At 54.6% G+C, this 14,184-nt stretch overlaps 1 protein-coding gene across 1 annotated transcript in view; it reads left to right on the top strand.

Annotated features, from left to right (window-relative positions):
• The window catches only part of TGM2 (transglutaminase 2), a 34,858-nt gene extending 21,103 nt beyond the window's left edge, over positions 1-13,755 (top strand). The window contains exons 7-13 of the mRNA XM_003359989.6: positions 533-668; positions 1,303-1,406; positions 3,227-3,469; positions 4,502-4,774; positions 9,402-9,562; positions 10,595-10,731; positions 11,843-13,755. Coding sequence (XP_003360037.3) covers positions 533-668; positions 1,303-1,406; positions 3,227-3,469; positions 4,502-4,774; positions 9,402-9,562; positions 10,595-10,731; positions 11,843-11,993 — 1,205 coding nt within the window. The 3' untranslated portion in view covers positions 11,994-13,755. The remainder of the gene's footprint in view (positions 1-532; positions 669-1,302; positions 1,407-3,226; positions 3,470-4,501; positions 4,775-9,401; positions 9,563-10,594; positions 10,732-11,842) is intronic.
• The last annotated feature ends 429 nt before the right edge of the window (positions 13,756-14,184 follow it).

Raw genomic sequence — 14,184 nt, 5'->3', positions numbered from 1 at the left:
CTCCCATAGGCGTACATCGAGAAGGGTGACAAATCCCCGGTCTTGCTGTGAATGCAAATGATGGGGTCATCGAAACCTGGCGGGTAGCCTCCCTGGCCAAGCGAACAGCACACGCCAATGTCCTGGGGCTGGTGGGGGCATGGAGCGCTGGAGGAGCAGCGAGGCCGTGTGGCTGGAGCACAGTGTGCAGAAAGTGGTCGGAGTCAGAGCCAGGGTCCGCAGTGGAGGTCTGGCCTTGACCTCGAGGGCCATGGGGAGCCCCTGGAAGTTTAGCAGGGGACTGCTAATGTCTGATTCGCATTTAGAGTCTTCCTTTGTGAGTTAGGATGTGAAGAGGAAAGAGTGGACAAAGGGCACCAGTGAGGTGGGCGCCATTGTCCGGACAAGGGGATGGCACGCCCCCTTACCACCTGTGCGATGGGTGCATCGCTCCCTGGTCCAGATGGGCACGTGGAGGCCCCAGCAGAGCAGAGGTCTCTAGGGCCTCAGCCAAACCCCTAAGCTCTCTCCACTGTCCCCCCTCCACCCCCAGTGCTGCGGTGCCTCGGCATCCCCACCCGAGTGGTGACCAACTATAACTCGGCCCACGACCAGAACAGCAACCTGCTCATCGAGTACTTCCGCAACGAGTTTGGGGAGATCCAGAGTGACAAGAGCGAGATGATCTGGTGAGGGGGGAGGGGGAAGGGGGGAGGGGGAAGGGGGGAGGGTCCCCAGGAGAGGAAACTTGGACTGATTTCTCAAAGGCCATGTTTGAATTGGGTTTAAACGTTGAGCAGCTTGGGGATAAAAGGAAACCAGGCTTGGGGTAGCTCCCCGGGACGGGCAGTGGCAGGAGCAGAGGCCAAGAGGAAGGCCAGGCGACGCAGGACGCAGGAATGGGCGTCTGGGGGAACGTGCTGCCCACGTTCTGCACGGCCAGGTTGGGGGCCTGGGCTTGATTCCCAAGGCTTCAAACTGGAGCGGGGTGTGCTGACCACAGTGGGGCCAGATTGAAGCAGGGGGCTGGGGGGCGGTCCAGGCGAAGGGTGATGGGGCCTGAATCCAGGCTGGAGGTCAGGTCAGCTGGGCTTGCAGAGCCGCTGAAAGGGGTAGGGCAGTGGTGAGAGGACTGGAGAGAGGGCGACTCCCAGGGTAGGAGGGGGCACCTGGGCCAGGTGCCCCCCAAGGAAGAATAGAAGAGTGTTGGGGGGACGTGCTGGGCTCAGCGTAGGACAAGGCGAGTGTGGACAGCCGGCAAGGGGTGACAGTGAACATCTGAGTGTGAGCCCTGGCCCATGCTCTGCTTCGTTTCCCCAACAGGAACTTCCACTGCTGGGTGGAGTCATGGATGACCAGGCCAGACCTGCAGCCGGGCTACGAGGGGTGGCAGGCACTCGACCCCACACCCCAGGAGAAGAGTGAAGGTGGGTGGGCAGCTGTGGCCCCATTACCGAGTTGAGGAAATGGGCACTCACAGCAGAGAGGGGCAGAGGGGGATTCTAACCCAGGTCTGGCTGACTCCACAGGCCAATGACTGGCCCACGGCAGTGCGGGTGGACCCCACTGATAATTTGTAGTATGCCTCCTTTATGATTTGAAAAGTAATTCATGCACGTTATGGAAAAACAGAAAAAATGGAGACGCTCAGAGACAGAAATCAAATAGCAAGTTTTTGCTCTTCCTCCCAAGAGAAGTATCATTAATGTTCATATACAGAGCTCCCTGGTGGCTCAGTGGGCCAAGGATTCAGCATTGTCACTGCAGTGGCTCAGGTCGCAGCTGTGGTGCAGGTGCAGCTCTGGCCTGGGACCTTCCGCAGGCTGCAGGCATGGCCAAAACAAACAAAGCATTCACACACAGATTCCAGTAATTTCAAAAGAATCCTTTCTCAGAATAATTTTTTTTTAATATGCCGCAGGTGCGGTCATGGAGGTTCCCAGGCGAGGGGTCAGATCGGAGCTGCAGCTGCCAGCCTAGCCCACAGCCACAGCAACGCAGGATCCGAGCCGCCTCTGTGACTACACCACAGCTTGCGGCAACGCCGGATCCTTAACCCTTAACTCGAACCCATGTCCTCATGGATACTGGTCGGGTTTGTTACCACTGGGCTACAATGGGAACGCCACAGAGTAATATTTTTAAAGGCACAGGATATAATATTGAGGGTTCAATTACATTGAAATACAGCTAGCAAATAATTTTAATAAATTTGTGATGTATATACTTTATACAACAAGATCTAGTGGTAGAGTCAGTAAGTTCCATAACTTTGTGGTGGAGATGAGCATAAGCTCTATTTCCAGTTATCGGTGACAACTGTAAGGAGATATGAATATATCTGTGGCTCTTATGAGTTACCACACACAGGTGCACCTAAGCCTGTGGTTTGTGGTCTTTCACTATTGAAGGAAGTGTTATCCACGCGTTCCAGTGTTACAGTGAACATAACGATGTAATTTTTTCCCAGCCAAGTCCATGAATTGTATTGGCTTCGCTTTGGTGGGGGGTGGGGTGGGGTGTCCATGGATCCCAGGTCGAGAACTCTGGCTGCACAAGGTCTTTCATCCCCGCCCTGTGGCTTCTCCGTATATCTTGAGCATTTCTTTAGCAGATACTTTTCCGTGATATGAATTTTAAAGTCACCACATTCCATCAAGTGAATGCACTGTAATGTAGCGACTGAGCCTACATTCCGGTGGGTGACCAGTTTGAGGCAGCTGGGAACCACACGGAGATAAAGATCTAGCTCTCGAGTTCGTTCAGTCGGCACATACTCCCCGGGTCTGTATTGGGCACTGAGGGCTGTGCTCAGTCTGGGCAGGAAACCAGGCAGACACACGCCCTTGCAAAGTATTGCTTCCACTTGGCTCCCTCATTTCCTTAAGTGCCTGGGGCTACATTTCTATTTTATTTAGCAAATGCATAGCATTTAGTATTTGAGAATCCTCACTAAGTAAGTACAAATAGCCCCCACAGGAAGCCAGGACTCAGAGAATTTAAGTGATTTCCTCAAGGTCACATAGCTAATAAGAGGCTGAGCTGTGAACTCCAGAAGATGGGGCCCTGGGTCCCCTGGAATTCGTAATTCTTGCCTTATGCTGCCTTCTTAGACGTGGAGTCCCTGGGTCAAGTGCTGTATGATCTCGAGGGATTTTGCTACGTGTGGTTGACTTGCGGAAGCTTTTGGAGTTGCCACCCTCCCCTCACCCCGGACCCATCTCTCCCTCCTCCTTCCTGCAACCAGGGACGTACTGCTGTGGCCCGGTTCCTGTTCGTGCCATCAAGGAGGGCGACCTGAGCACCAAGTACGACGCCCCTTTCGTCTTTGCCGAGGTCAACGCCGACGTGGTGGACTGGATCCGGCGGGACGATGGGTCCGTGTACAAGTCCATCAACCGCTCCCTGGTTGTGGGGCTGAAGATCAGCACGAAGAGCGTGGGCAGAGATGAGCGGGAGGACATCACCCACACCTACAAGTACCCCGAGGGTGGGTGCCCGCCCATGTGTGTGCGCTCCAAGCCTTCTTTACTGCCTTGCAGATAAGCAGCCGGTTTTACCAGCCCAGGGGGTGTACGTGTGTATGTGCTGTCTGTGTTTTTGTGTTTTATCTGGCAGCCTGCATACATACATCAGTGACCTGCAGGTTACTCTCTCTTTCAAGAAATTCCTTAGAAACAAGTGCAAACTTGACAAAAACATTGGGGGAGGAGAGGGGAATAGTGGGAAAGGGTTATTCATGTATTTATCTTTCTTTTTTGGCTGCCCCTTGGCAAATGGAGTTCCCAGGCCAGGGATCAGATTCGAGCCGCAGTTGTGACCTAAGCCACGGCTGCGGCAACCCCAGATGCTTAACCCACTGAGCGAGGCCAGGGATGGAACCTGCATCCCATCGCTCCTAAGACGCCACTGCCACTGATCCTGTGGCGCCACAGCAGGAATTCCAAGATTATTTAGGAAAAGAATTCTATATTCCATAAAAGGGTTTTATTTTGTTTTTAAGCCTCCTTTCTTTGTTGGTTTGACTCTTAAATAAAACTGAAAGGGGGAGTTCCCATCGTGGCACAGTGGTTAACGAATCTGACTAGGAACCATGAGGTTGCGGGTTCGATCCCTGGCCTTGCTCAGTGGGTTAACGATCCGGCATTGCCGTGAGCTGTGGTGTAGGTCGCAGACATAGCTCGGATCCCGAGTTGCTGTGGCTCTGGCGTAGGCCAGCGGCTACAGCTCCGATTAGACCCCTGGCCTGGGAACCTCCATATGCCACAGGAGCGGCCCAAGAAATGGCAAAAAGACCAAAAAAATAATAATAATAATTAAAAAAAAAAAAAAAAACAAAACTGAAAGGGGAGTTTCCATCGCGGCTCAGCAGTTAATGAACTCAACTAGTATCCATGAGGACACGGGTTCGATCCCTGGCCTCGCTCAGTGGGTTAAGGATCCGGTGTTGCCTCTGCCTCCAGCCTCCTTGTCACTGATTCCCCTTCCAGCTGTGATGAAACGTTCCTCCCTGTCCCCACAGGGTCCCCAGAAGAGAGGGAGGCCTTCACGAAGGCCAACCACTTGAACAAACTGGCTGATAAAGAGGAGTCAGAGGTGGCCATGCGGATCCGTGTGGGGGAGGGCATGAACATGGGCAGCGACTTCGACGTCTTTGCCCACATCACCAACAACACCGCCGAGGAGCACACCGGCCGCCTCCTGCTCTGCGCCCGCACTGTCAGCTACAACGGTGTCCTGGGACCTGAGTGTGGCACCAAGGACCTGCTCAACTTCTCCCTGGAGCCCTACTCCGGTAAGGCCCCGAGTTCTAGGAGCAGCTGACCACACGTGAAGTCGTGCCCTAAGCTGAGCGTGTGCCATCAACCTCACAGACACTCTTGTGGCCCTCACCCTGGTTCAGGCCCTGTCCTCGGCATTTTTATAACAAAAGTAGGAGGTGGATTCTTCTCTGGCCCCCATTTTCCAGATGAGAAGACTGAGCACAGAGAGGTTAAGTCACTTTCCCAAGGCCACACAGTTAGGAAGTGAAAGGATTGAGACTTGAACTTATATTCTCAGCAACTATACTCTCTTGTTTCACCTCATCTTCACATGACCCCTGACTGCTTTTCCAGACCCTCTGCTGCCCCTTCCAGCAAATTCCTATCCTCTGTCTCCAGCAACTCATACCGCAAGGTGTCTCTCCCCAGAGCCCCTCTGAGAACCTCTTCTGTTCCTCTGGAGGTTCTCAGGCTCAGAGAGAAGAGGTTCTAGATCAGCTCTGCCCGTAGACTTTCTGAGATATGAGGCTGTCCTGTATCTGCTTTGTCCAGTGCGGTGGCCACGAGCTCCATGTGGTTGTTGAGCACTTGAAACGAGGCTGGTGCAATGGCAGAGCTAAAGCTTTAAGTTCACTTCAACAGCCGCATGTGGCCGAAAGCTGCCGTATTAGACACTGTAGGCGAGGGAAAGGGTTTTCCTCCCAGCCCTGATCGTCTCCTCTTAAATGGCTCCAGCCTCCGGCCTGGCCTCCCTGCAGGCCGATCCCCTTCTCTGTTGGGGCTGAAATAATGTCAGTAGCTAATCCAGCCCTCAGCCCTGGGCAGAGCCTCTGTCACTCTGGCTTTCTGGTCGGATGCTTGCACAGTCATTGTCCCCTTGATCCTCCTCACTGCCGGCTTTGTCACCACGCCTGGTTATCTCCCAAAAATAAGCTGGAGGCCCTCAGAGGGGTTTTGGCTGCCGAGGTCGCTTAGTGAGGCAGCACAGAGCCTGGTCCCTGCCCCCACCCCCCCACCCCCGCCACCCATTCCTGTTTTTTTTTGTTTTTTTTTTGTTTTTGCATTTGGAGCCTGTGGGCCCGGGGGGGGCAGGGGTCTAGGAGTTGGAGAGGACCTGGGGACAGCATGATCTGAGCAGAATATCAGTCAATCCTGGGGCCTCTGTTTCGGGCCCACCATGGGCACTGCTGGAGCCACACGACCAGAGCAGACCTTCTGTCAGGGTCGCTGAGCAGGGATGAAGCTCTCAGGGCAGAGCCATTGGACACTAGAGGCTGGGGCCCCAACACCTGGTTTTTTTTGTTTGTTTCTTTTTATAGCTGAACCTGTGGCATATGGAATTTTTGGGGGTCAGAAGTCCTTGGCCTGCCCCATAGATGCAGCAATACCAGATCCAAGCCACATCCACAACCTACACCACAGCTTGTGGCAACACCAGATCCTTAACCAACTGAGCAAGGCCAGGGATGGAATTCACATCCTCATGGACACTATGTCGGGTTCTTAACCCACTGAGCCACAACGGGAACTCTTCAACACTTATTAAAAGACGTGTTTAGAAGCCAGCCTTGGCTTTGAATCTGGCCTCTCCCACCTTCTAGGGGTACGGCCTCAAATCACATTCATCCATCAAATGCAGCAGTAGCATGCCCCTGATGGACCGTTGTGAGGACAAAGGGGATACGTGCTCAGGAAATATCTGGAAAGTGTAACATGGTGCCTGGACACGGTGGGGCCCTTCACTCCTCAATGAGCAGAAGGGCAGACAGGTGTGGGGAGGCCGAGACGCACTTTCCTGAACAGCAGACAAGGGTCCCAGGGCCGGGCTCAGTGGATCCCGAGTCCCTGCCAACCTTGACAGCGAGCCGAGGATGCAGCGCTCAGCTCTGCAGTTAGGTCCCGAGTCAGGGCAGGGGTCCCTCCCTACAGGTGTGTGGGGTGGACAGGACACCCAGGTGCCAGTTCCTACAATTCTGCCTACAGACTGTGGGCTCTGGGGAATTTCTCTTCTCCCTTCCAGGCCTCGGTTCCCCATCTGTGTGTCTTTGAAGAGCCCTTCCAGCCCCTTTGTGTCGTTCCTTCTCAGGCTCAGAACCCTTCAAAGGGAGGAAGTGTCTTTGCAGGAATGTGTCTCACAGGGTGAACTCCAGGGATGCCAGAATAACTTCCTCCCAGGCCTCTGCTGATTCACCCTGTGCCTCCAGATAGCCTTGGGCCCTTGAGAGCATTGTTCTGAGAGGCTTCAGACACGCCCACCAGGGTTTCTCATCTTCTTGGGGATGTGTTCCCAGCCGAGGGGGTCCCTCCTGCTACCGAGACCCGTGAGGGGCACAGCCTGCCAGGAGATGGCAGAGGAGGGCCCAGGTGCTGTGCTGGAAAGTGGAGCTAGTCCAGGATGCCCTACGGAAGCCCCCAAGGCCAAGGCCAACCTGAGATGAACTCTCCCATCCTCAGAGACCCCGCACTTTGGCTGAGTTGCTGGTTATTCTTTGATGATAAGATCTGGGGGATTTCCATGTGCTAGGGAACAGGAAGCCAGGCCTAGGACAGCTGAACTGAATCCAGCGCCCCCCACCCCTGCCTCCTTGTTCCGCGGCTCTCTCCCTTCCTGCCCCCACCCCCTTCTCTCTCTCCACGGCCTCGCCTTCCAGGTGAGGAATGCAGCCAGTGTGATCCCCGTGAGCATCTAAGGAAGGAGTGACAGTCACCGCACAACGTTTCCTTCTTTCGGCCAGCGTCTGGCCCAAGGCCAGGGCCAGGATCCCCAGCCTGTGGACTGCAGTTCGCAAAGGTCCAGCCCCACCCTGGCCTCAGCTTCCCAGAAAAGTTAAGAGTCAGGGCCCCTCCTCCCAGCTCCTGGAGGACCGTGTTTTCCTTCTTTCCTGCGGAGCTGGTCAGCGTTTCCACGCTGCTCCACCAGGTCCTGACCCAGGACTTTTCACTCCTTTTTGTCCTTTTTGGCAGAAGCCGTGGTTTTCCGGCCCCCACCCCCGCCCCCACGTCATCTGAGCAGAGGTTGAGGCAGATCCACCCCAGGAATGAATGACTTAGAGGGCTGGGCACACATTTTCCAGAGAGTGGGACGGGGAACACCGGTGCGCACGGCCAGGACCTAGCCCTTGACTCACACAGAGAGAAACAGACCATCTACTCAGGCCTCCGCCACCTAACAGAGGGTCCTAGCGGGCACCCAGTGGCCTAGGCACCCCCACCCTTGCTCACCTCTCTCTTTAGCAGTACATGCAGGTCTCAGCCTCAGAGCTCCTCAGCAGATGAGAATGTCTAGCCAGAACTGAGTAAACATGACTGGTTTGCTGGTATTTGTTTTTACCAGCTCCCTAATCCAGTAAGTGAGATGGGTTTGCTGCACATAATGACGAAAAGTTTCCCCAAGCAAAAAAAAAAAAAAAAAGTATAAAATGATGGGTAGATAATGAGGATTTATTCAGATGTGTGAAAATCACATGAACAGCTGGAGTTTGAGACATGCGGGTCTAGCCGGGGGAGGGAGGGGACAGAGGGCAGGAAAAGAGGCAATGGCATCGACCTTCATGACACTGGGACGGTGAGGAGAGGTTGGCTGGGTTCCACGGAGCCCCGAGACTGTCCCTCCAACATTCTTCTTCTTCTTTTTTTTTTTTTTGCTTTTTAGGGCCACACCCACAGCATATGGAGGTTCCCAGGCTACAGGTCCAATCGGAGCTGTAGCCACTGGCCTACGCCAGAGCCACAGCAACACCAGATCCGAGCTGTGCCTACAACCTACACCACAGCTCACAGCAACTCTGGATCCTTAACCCATTGAGTGAGGTCCGGGATCAAACCCGCATCCTCATGGATCCTTGTCGGGTTTGTTAACCACTGAGCCACGAAGGGAACTCCCCCAACATTCTTATTTGACAGGCAAAGCCCAAGAGCAGAAGGGGGTTTGCCCAGAGTTCTCCATGACCACGTGGACAAGCAGGGCCTGGCACAGGCCTGTGGCTTCTCAGTCCTTTCTGCTGCTCCTTCCTGCCTCCTCTAAGCTCACCCCTAGGGCCCTAGGACTTCAGTGTTCTCATCAGAAAAATGGGGCAAAAATCCACACTTTGCTTCTTCGCAGTGGGAAGGGTTGGTCATGCCAGCTTCTTTGTCACCCTCATCACTGTGTGGCTTCTGCTCCCAAATGATCTCTGGCATCAGCTCTGCCCAGTGGGTACCAGAAGTCCCAGGGAACAGAGGAGAAACAGAGAGTGGGAGGGCATCTTCCCAGACTCACACAGCCAGTCAGTGGCCAAGCAGGGCCAGCTCTCCTGATCTGAACACTTACTGGCAGGAGTAATTCTTCATCTATAAAATGGGTACAGTTTCACCTACCTCAGGGGGAGAAATGGAGGGCCTGAGAGGTGGAGTGAAGTGTCCAGCATCTCCAGTTAGCAAAGGGCAGAGGCAGACCTAAAGCCCAGCCTGTTGAAGCTCCAGCATCCCCTCCCGGCTTTCTCCCTGGGAACCCTGGAGCCAGGGCAGGTGGGGGAAAGTTCTGGGACTTGCCCATCCATTCACCAGCTGTGTGACCTCCAGCCCATTCCTTGCCCTCTCTGTGCCTTGCGAACACACCATAGGAGAGGTGGGGATCACGATTCATGTCTCCTGAGCGCTCTCGCCTCTCTCCACCTGCAGAGAAGAGCGTTCCCCTTCGCATCCTCTACGAAAAGTACTGTGACTGCCTGACCGAATCCAACCTCATCAAGGTGCGGGGCCTCCTCATTGAGCCGGCTGCCAACAGCTACCTGCTGGCCGAGAGGGACATCTACCTGGAGAATCCAGAAATCAAGATCCGGGTAAGAGCCAGGTCCCAGGACGGGCCCCCGCACATCCATGCACCCGGCTCCCTTCCACTTCAAGCTCTCTGATGCCCCAGGGTTTCTGGAATCCTAGCCTCATCAAAGAAAAGCATCATGAAACCCAAAGAATTTGGGACTTGGAGCCTCTAGGAATGAATCCTGGAATCCCAGAGTGGAAGGTTCATGGCATTTAGGGATCTCAGAATCATAGACCCTAAAACGTTAAACTTCTAAAGTCAGACACCCAGACCCCAGGGACCCGGTGAGGCAGAAAGGGGTGGGGGAGTTAAAGACATGGCCTCTAGAGTCCGACTGCTGGGTTTTATGCCCTGGTGACCTTGGGAATGTTACTTGGCCCCTCGTTCTCAGTTTATTCATCTGTAAAATGGGTGTTGTAAGGATTAAATGTGCATCTACAGGAAGCACATAGAACCATATCCAGAGCATTATAGGGGCTCGATAAAAACTGACTCTTCTTCTCACCATTGTCATGGTCATCATAACGGTTCACCATGAGGAGCCACAGCCCCAGAATCCCAAAGGCTCTGTTACCAATAAATGGTAAAGGGCAAAGGGGACGGGAGTGACCTCTGTGTACAGGACGGTTTGCTAAAAGCTTGCACATATCAGCCCAGTCAATGCTCATGAGAAGCCTGCGGTCAGGCAGCTCTCTACTATGAAGAAACCAAGGCTCAGAGAGGGTCCATCCCTTCCTGAAGTCACACAGCGAGGAAGAGGCAGTGATCAGCCTGGCTCCAAAGCCTCTGATCTTTCCACCCCAGACCCTAGAACCTTTCCACCTCCTGTGGGTCGCATGGAACCTCACTGCAGCTCCATGAGGAGGCTGGGAGGGTGTCATCCTCTGTTTTCTGGACGAGGCAAGGAGCAACAGTGGTAGAGCCAGGCAGACCCTGGGCCACATAGCAGCCAAGACCGAGATGGCCCAGTCAGGACTCTGCCTGTCCCCGAGGGGCTCTGGGCCCCTCTCCCTCGAGGCTGCCCTTGATGTCTGCCCCGTGCCTCCTCCAGATCCTGGGAGAGCCCAAGCAGAACCGCAAGCTGGTGGCTGAGGTGTCTCTGCGGAACCCGCTCACCACGCCGCTGTCAGGCTGCACCTTCACCGTGGAGGGGGCGGGCCTGACCGAGGAGCAGAAGACCGTGGAGATGTAAGTCTTTTCCGTCCTGCTTGGGGACCTGGGGGCAGAGGGCAGAGGCTCGCGGGGGAAGGGCTCCCATAAGCCCCTCGTCTCATCGCCACCCGCCCACCCACACCCCTGCCTAATACCCCCGCCGCGTCCACTCCCAAATACCCACATGTTAACTGCATTCCACGTACATGTCTCCTCCATCCTGATCAGTTACACACTCCATCACAAAGTACCTGCCGCTGAACACACAAGTCCTCACATACATACAGGTGTACACGTGTGCCTGTGCGGTGTAACCTCACGGTTATGTATTTCCATACACACACGCTTACAAGCATACACACATCTGATTTTTCACTTTTTAATTGTAATGTAATTTACGTAAAGAACACAGGGAGCTCCCTGGTGGCGCAGCGATTAGGACTCAGTGCCTTCACTGCTGAGGCCCAGGTTCAATTCCTGGTCTGGGAATTGAGAGCCCACATCAAGCTGTTGCACGTTGCAGCCAAAAAAAAAAAAAAAAAAAAAAAAAAATACACATCATGTATATACAGCTCAGTGCATTTTCATACGTGCAGTCATGTGAGCGTCGATACTTACCCTGGAGCACACCATCCACTTCTGTGCACACACACACACACACACACACACACACATGCACACTGGCCCCTCTGCACACAGGAGGGCAGATGGCCCAGGCCCTCAGAGAGTGATGAGCAGGGCCCATTTTATTTCCATCGGCATTAAGATTAAGTGTTCAGGAGTTCTCATTGTGGCTCAGTGGGTTAAGAATCCATCTAGTATCCATGAGGTTGCGGGTTTGATCCCTACCCCTGCTTAGTGGGTTCAGGATCTGGTGTGGCGGTGAGCTGTGGTGTAGGTCGCAGACGTGGGTTTGGATCCCGTGTTGCTGTGGCTGGGGCATAGGCCAGCATCTGCAGCTCTGATTCAACCCCTAGCCTGGGAACCTCCAAATGCCGCAGGTGTGGCCCTTTAGGAAAAAAAAAAAAAAAAAGAAAAAAGAAAGATTAGGTTCTGCGTTCTCAGTCATCCCCATCGTGGGGACCAGGCCAGGGCCACCCCCCACCCTCCCACCTCACCCCTTCTCTCTCTCTCTCTCTCTCCACAGCCCGGACCCCGTGGGAGCGGGGGAGGAAGTCAAGGTGAGGGTGGACCTACTGCCCCTGCTCGTGGGCCGCCACAAGCTGGTGGTGAACTTCAACAGCAACAGGCTGAAGGCCGTGAAGGGCTTTAGGAACGTCATCGTCGGCCCCTCCTAAGGGGTCCCCGTGCCAGCCTCACCTCCGCCAGCCGAGGGCCCCCACCTTGACCCCAATCTTTATTCCAAGCCATTGAGTAACCTTTGTGCCTTCTTGGGCCCCACACCCCAGGGCAGGGCTGGGCTGCCTTTGTGAGGGGCGGGGGGGTATCTGGACTCGAATGTACTTCTGGCCATCTTGTCCCCCTGAGCCTGGCTCCCCAGCCCCCTCACCTATGAGGACTATTCTGTGCCTCCACCGCCAGAGCCCTGATCTTGGCTGACTGGGCCTGGGAGTGGACCTCCTGCCTCCCTTCCCAGCCCAGATGCCATTTGGAAAACCACTGACACCCGCCATATCGTTTGATCTACTCCAGAGCCCCTTGGAGCAGCCAAAAAACAAAGTGTGCCACCCCCAAAAAAGTGTGCCCAACGACCAGATCAAGGAATTCAACTCCCTGGCATGTCCTGAACCCCTTCCCCAGGTTGTGCCCAGGCTCCGGGGGCCCTTGGCAGAGCCAAACACGTGCAGATGGGGAGGGTCCCAGGAATAGGCCAGACCCAGGATCCCCCCACATCCTAGCAGCCCTGGCCCAATAGTACACCCCCCCCCCCCGTCCCCTCCACAGTTGTGAGGCACCTACTGAGTGCCAGGCACTTCCTGGGCTCTCTGGTGTTCACATGGCCGCCAACCCATTTAATCGCAATGGGAAACAGCAGAGTGGGAACTGCTTTCCCGATGAGGAGACTGCAGCTTGGAGAAGTGAGGCGGCCCACTCTGCACTCGTGGGCTCCTGGATTTTGCAAGGCTGTGTATGTAAAGGTGCAGGAATGGAGCCCCGGCCTTCTGACTCTGAGTCCGGCACCTTGTCACGATGCCAGCCTGACCTGACTCATGTCAGAGAGGCCATCTGGGACCTGATCGAGAAAGGATCCAGCTGGGGCAAGAAGGCAGGGAGGGAATCAGAGGGATCAGAGCTCTGAGTTTGAGTCCCAAGTCTGGCCTTCCCCTCTCTGGGCCTCAGTTTCCTCCTGGTCACAGGAGAAGCTGGACCAGCTCATCTCTAAGGCCTTCTCGGCTCTGCACTCCGGTGCCTTATATGCTCCAGCCTTGCCAATGACAGTGAGTCCGACTCCCTGGATTCCCAGAGCCTTGGGTCACAGGCCCAGGGTGTTTCAGAGTACATGACCATGACCACCTTCCTGCCCCCAGTATCGACTAGGTCCCCCGCTTTTGCCCAGGCACCGCCCTTCAGAGCCCAGTTTTAGGGAGAAAGAGCCCCAGAGGCCCCTGTCTTCCCTGCAAGCCTACCCACCGCAATGCCTAGATGTCACGAGAGCCTTAGCTGCCAGCTAGGTTGGCATCTCAGCCACTGTCTCTTTGAAGCGCCAAGGCCCTGGAGCACAGCCCTTGTCCCTGGTTAACCTTGGGGCCCGCACAAGTTGCCACCTCTTACTTTACCCCGCCTTCTCTCCGTATGACTGGGCCTCCCTCAACCTGGAAGAGGGAAGAGCGGGGACAGGATTCTATAGCTGGGGTGGGGTCACAGCCTCCAGGGCCTCCCAAATCCCAGAGAGGGACTTGGGGAACGTCACGCTGATGCACTTACGACTTTCTGCTTTGCACAGGAAGAAGCACAAAATGAGCCAACATGTATATGTTCTATATAAATATTGCTCTATTTCTCCATGGTTTTATAAACACGTTGGGGTTCCAAGCAAGCAGTAGATGTGCTTTTGAGGAGCGAGCACTGAAATAAAAGAGTTTATTTTTCACATTCAAACAAGGTCTGGTCTGTTCCTCTGCACGCTTTGGAGGAGGGTGGGTGGGTGAGCTCACTTCCATCTGGACCAACCACTTGCTACCCAAGAGCTTTTCCCAAGTTTCAGTGCCTCCTTCAGACCCAGACTTTACTGCCATTCAAGGCGCTATACTGTCCAGCTCCATCTCCAGGCCCTTGTTTGAACAAACTGTGTTCAGGCCAGAATGAGTTTCCTGTATCCCTTTTAACATCCTGTGCACCTGTCAACCTCTCAGCTTTTGCATGTGTAGTTCCCTGAGCTTGGAGTGCCCTCTTCTTCTTTACCCATCTTGTGAAATTCTACTCATCCTAAAATGCTTAACACCAGGAGTTCCTGTCGTGGCGCCGTGGAAACAAATCCAACTAGGAAACATGAGGTTTCCGGTTCGATCCCTGGCCTTGCTCAGCGGG

Source organism: Sus scrofa, chromosome 17 (assembly GCF_054392235.1).
Source record: "Sus scrofa isolate SSC_HxYL_T2T_F1_AM1 chromosome 17, Sscrofa_HxYL_maternal_Yorkshire_Landrace_v2.0, whole genome shotgun sequence".
In the NCBI taxonomy this organism is placed as follows: domain Eukaryota; kingdom Metazoa; phylum Chordata; class Mammalia; order Artiodactyla; family Suidae; genus Sus; species Sus scrofa.
The sequence above is the reverse complement of the archived record's forward strand: the minus strand, read 5'-3'. Positions and strand labels throughout refer to the sequence as shown.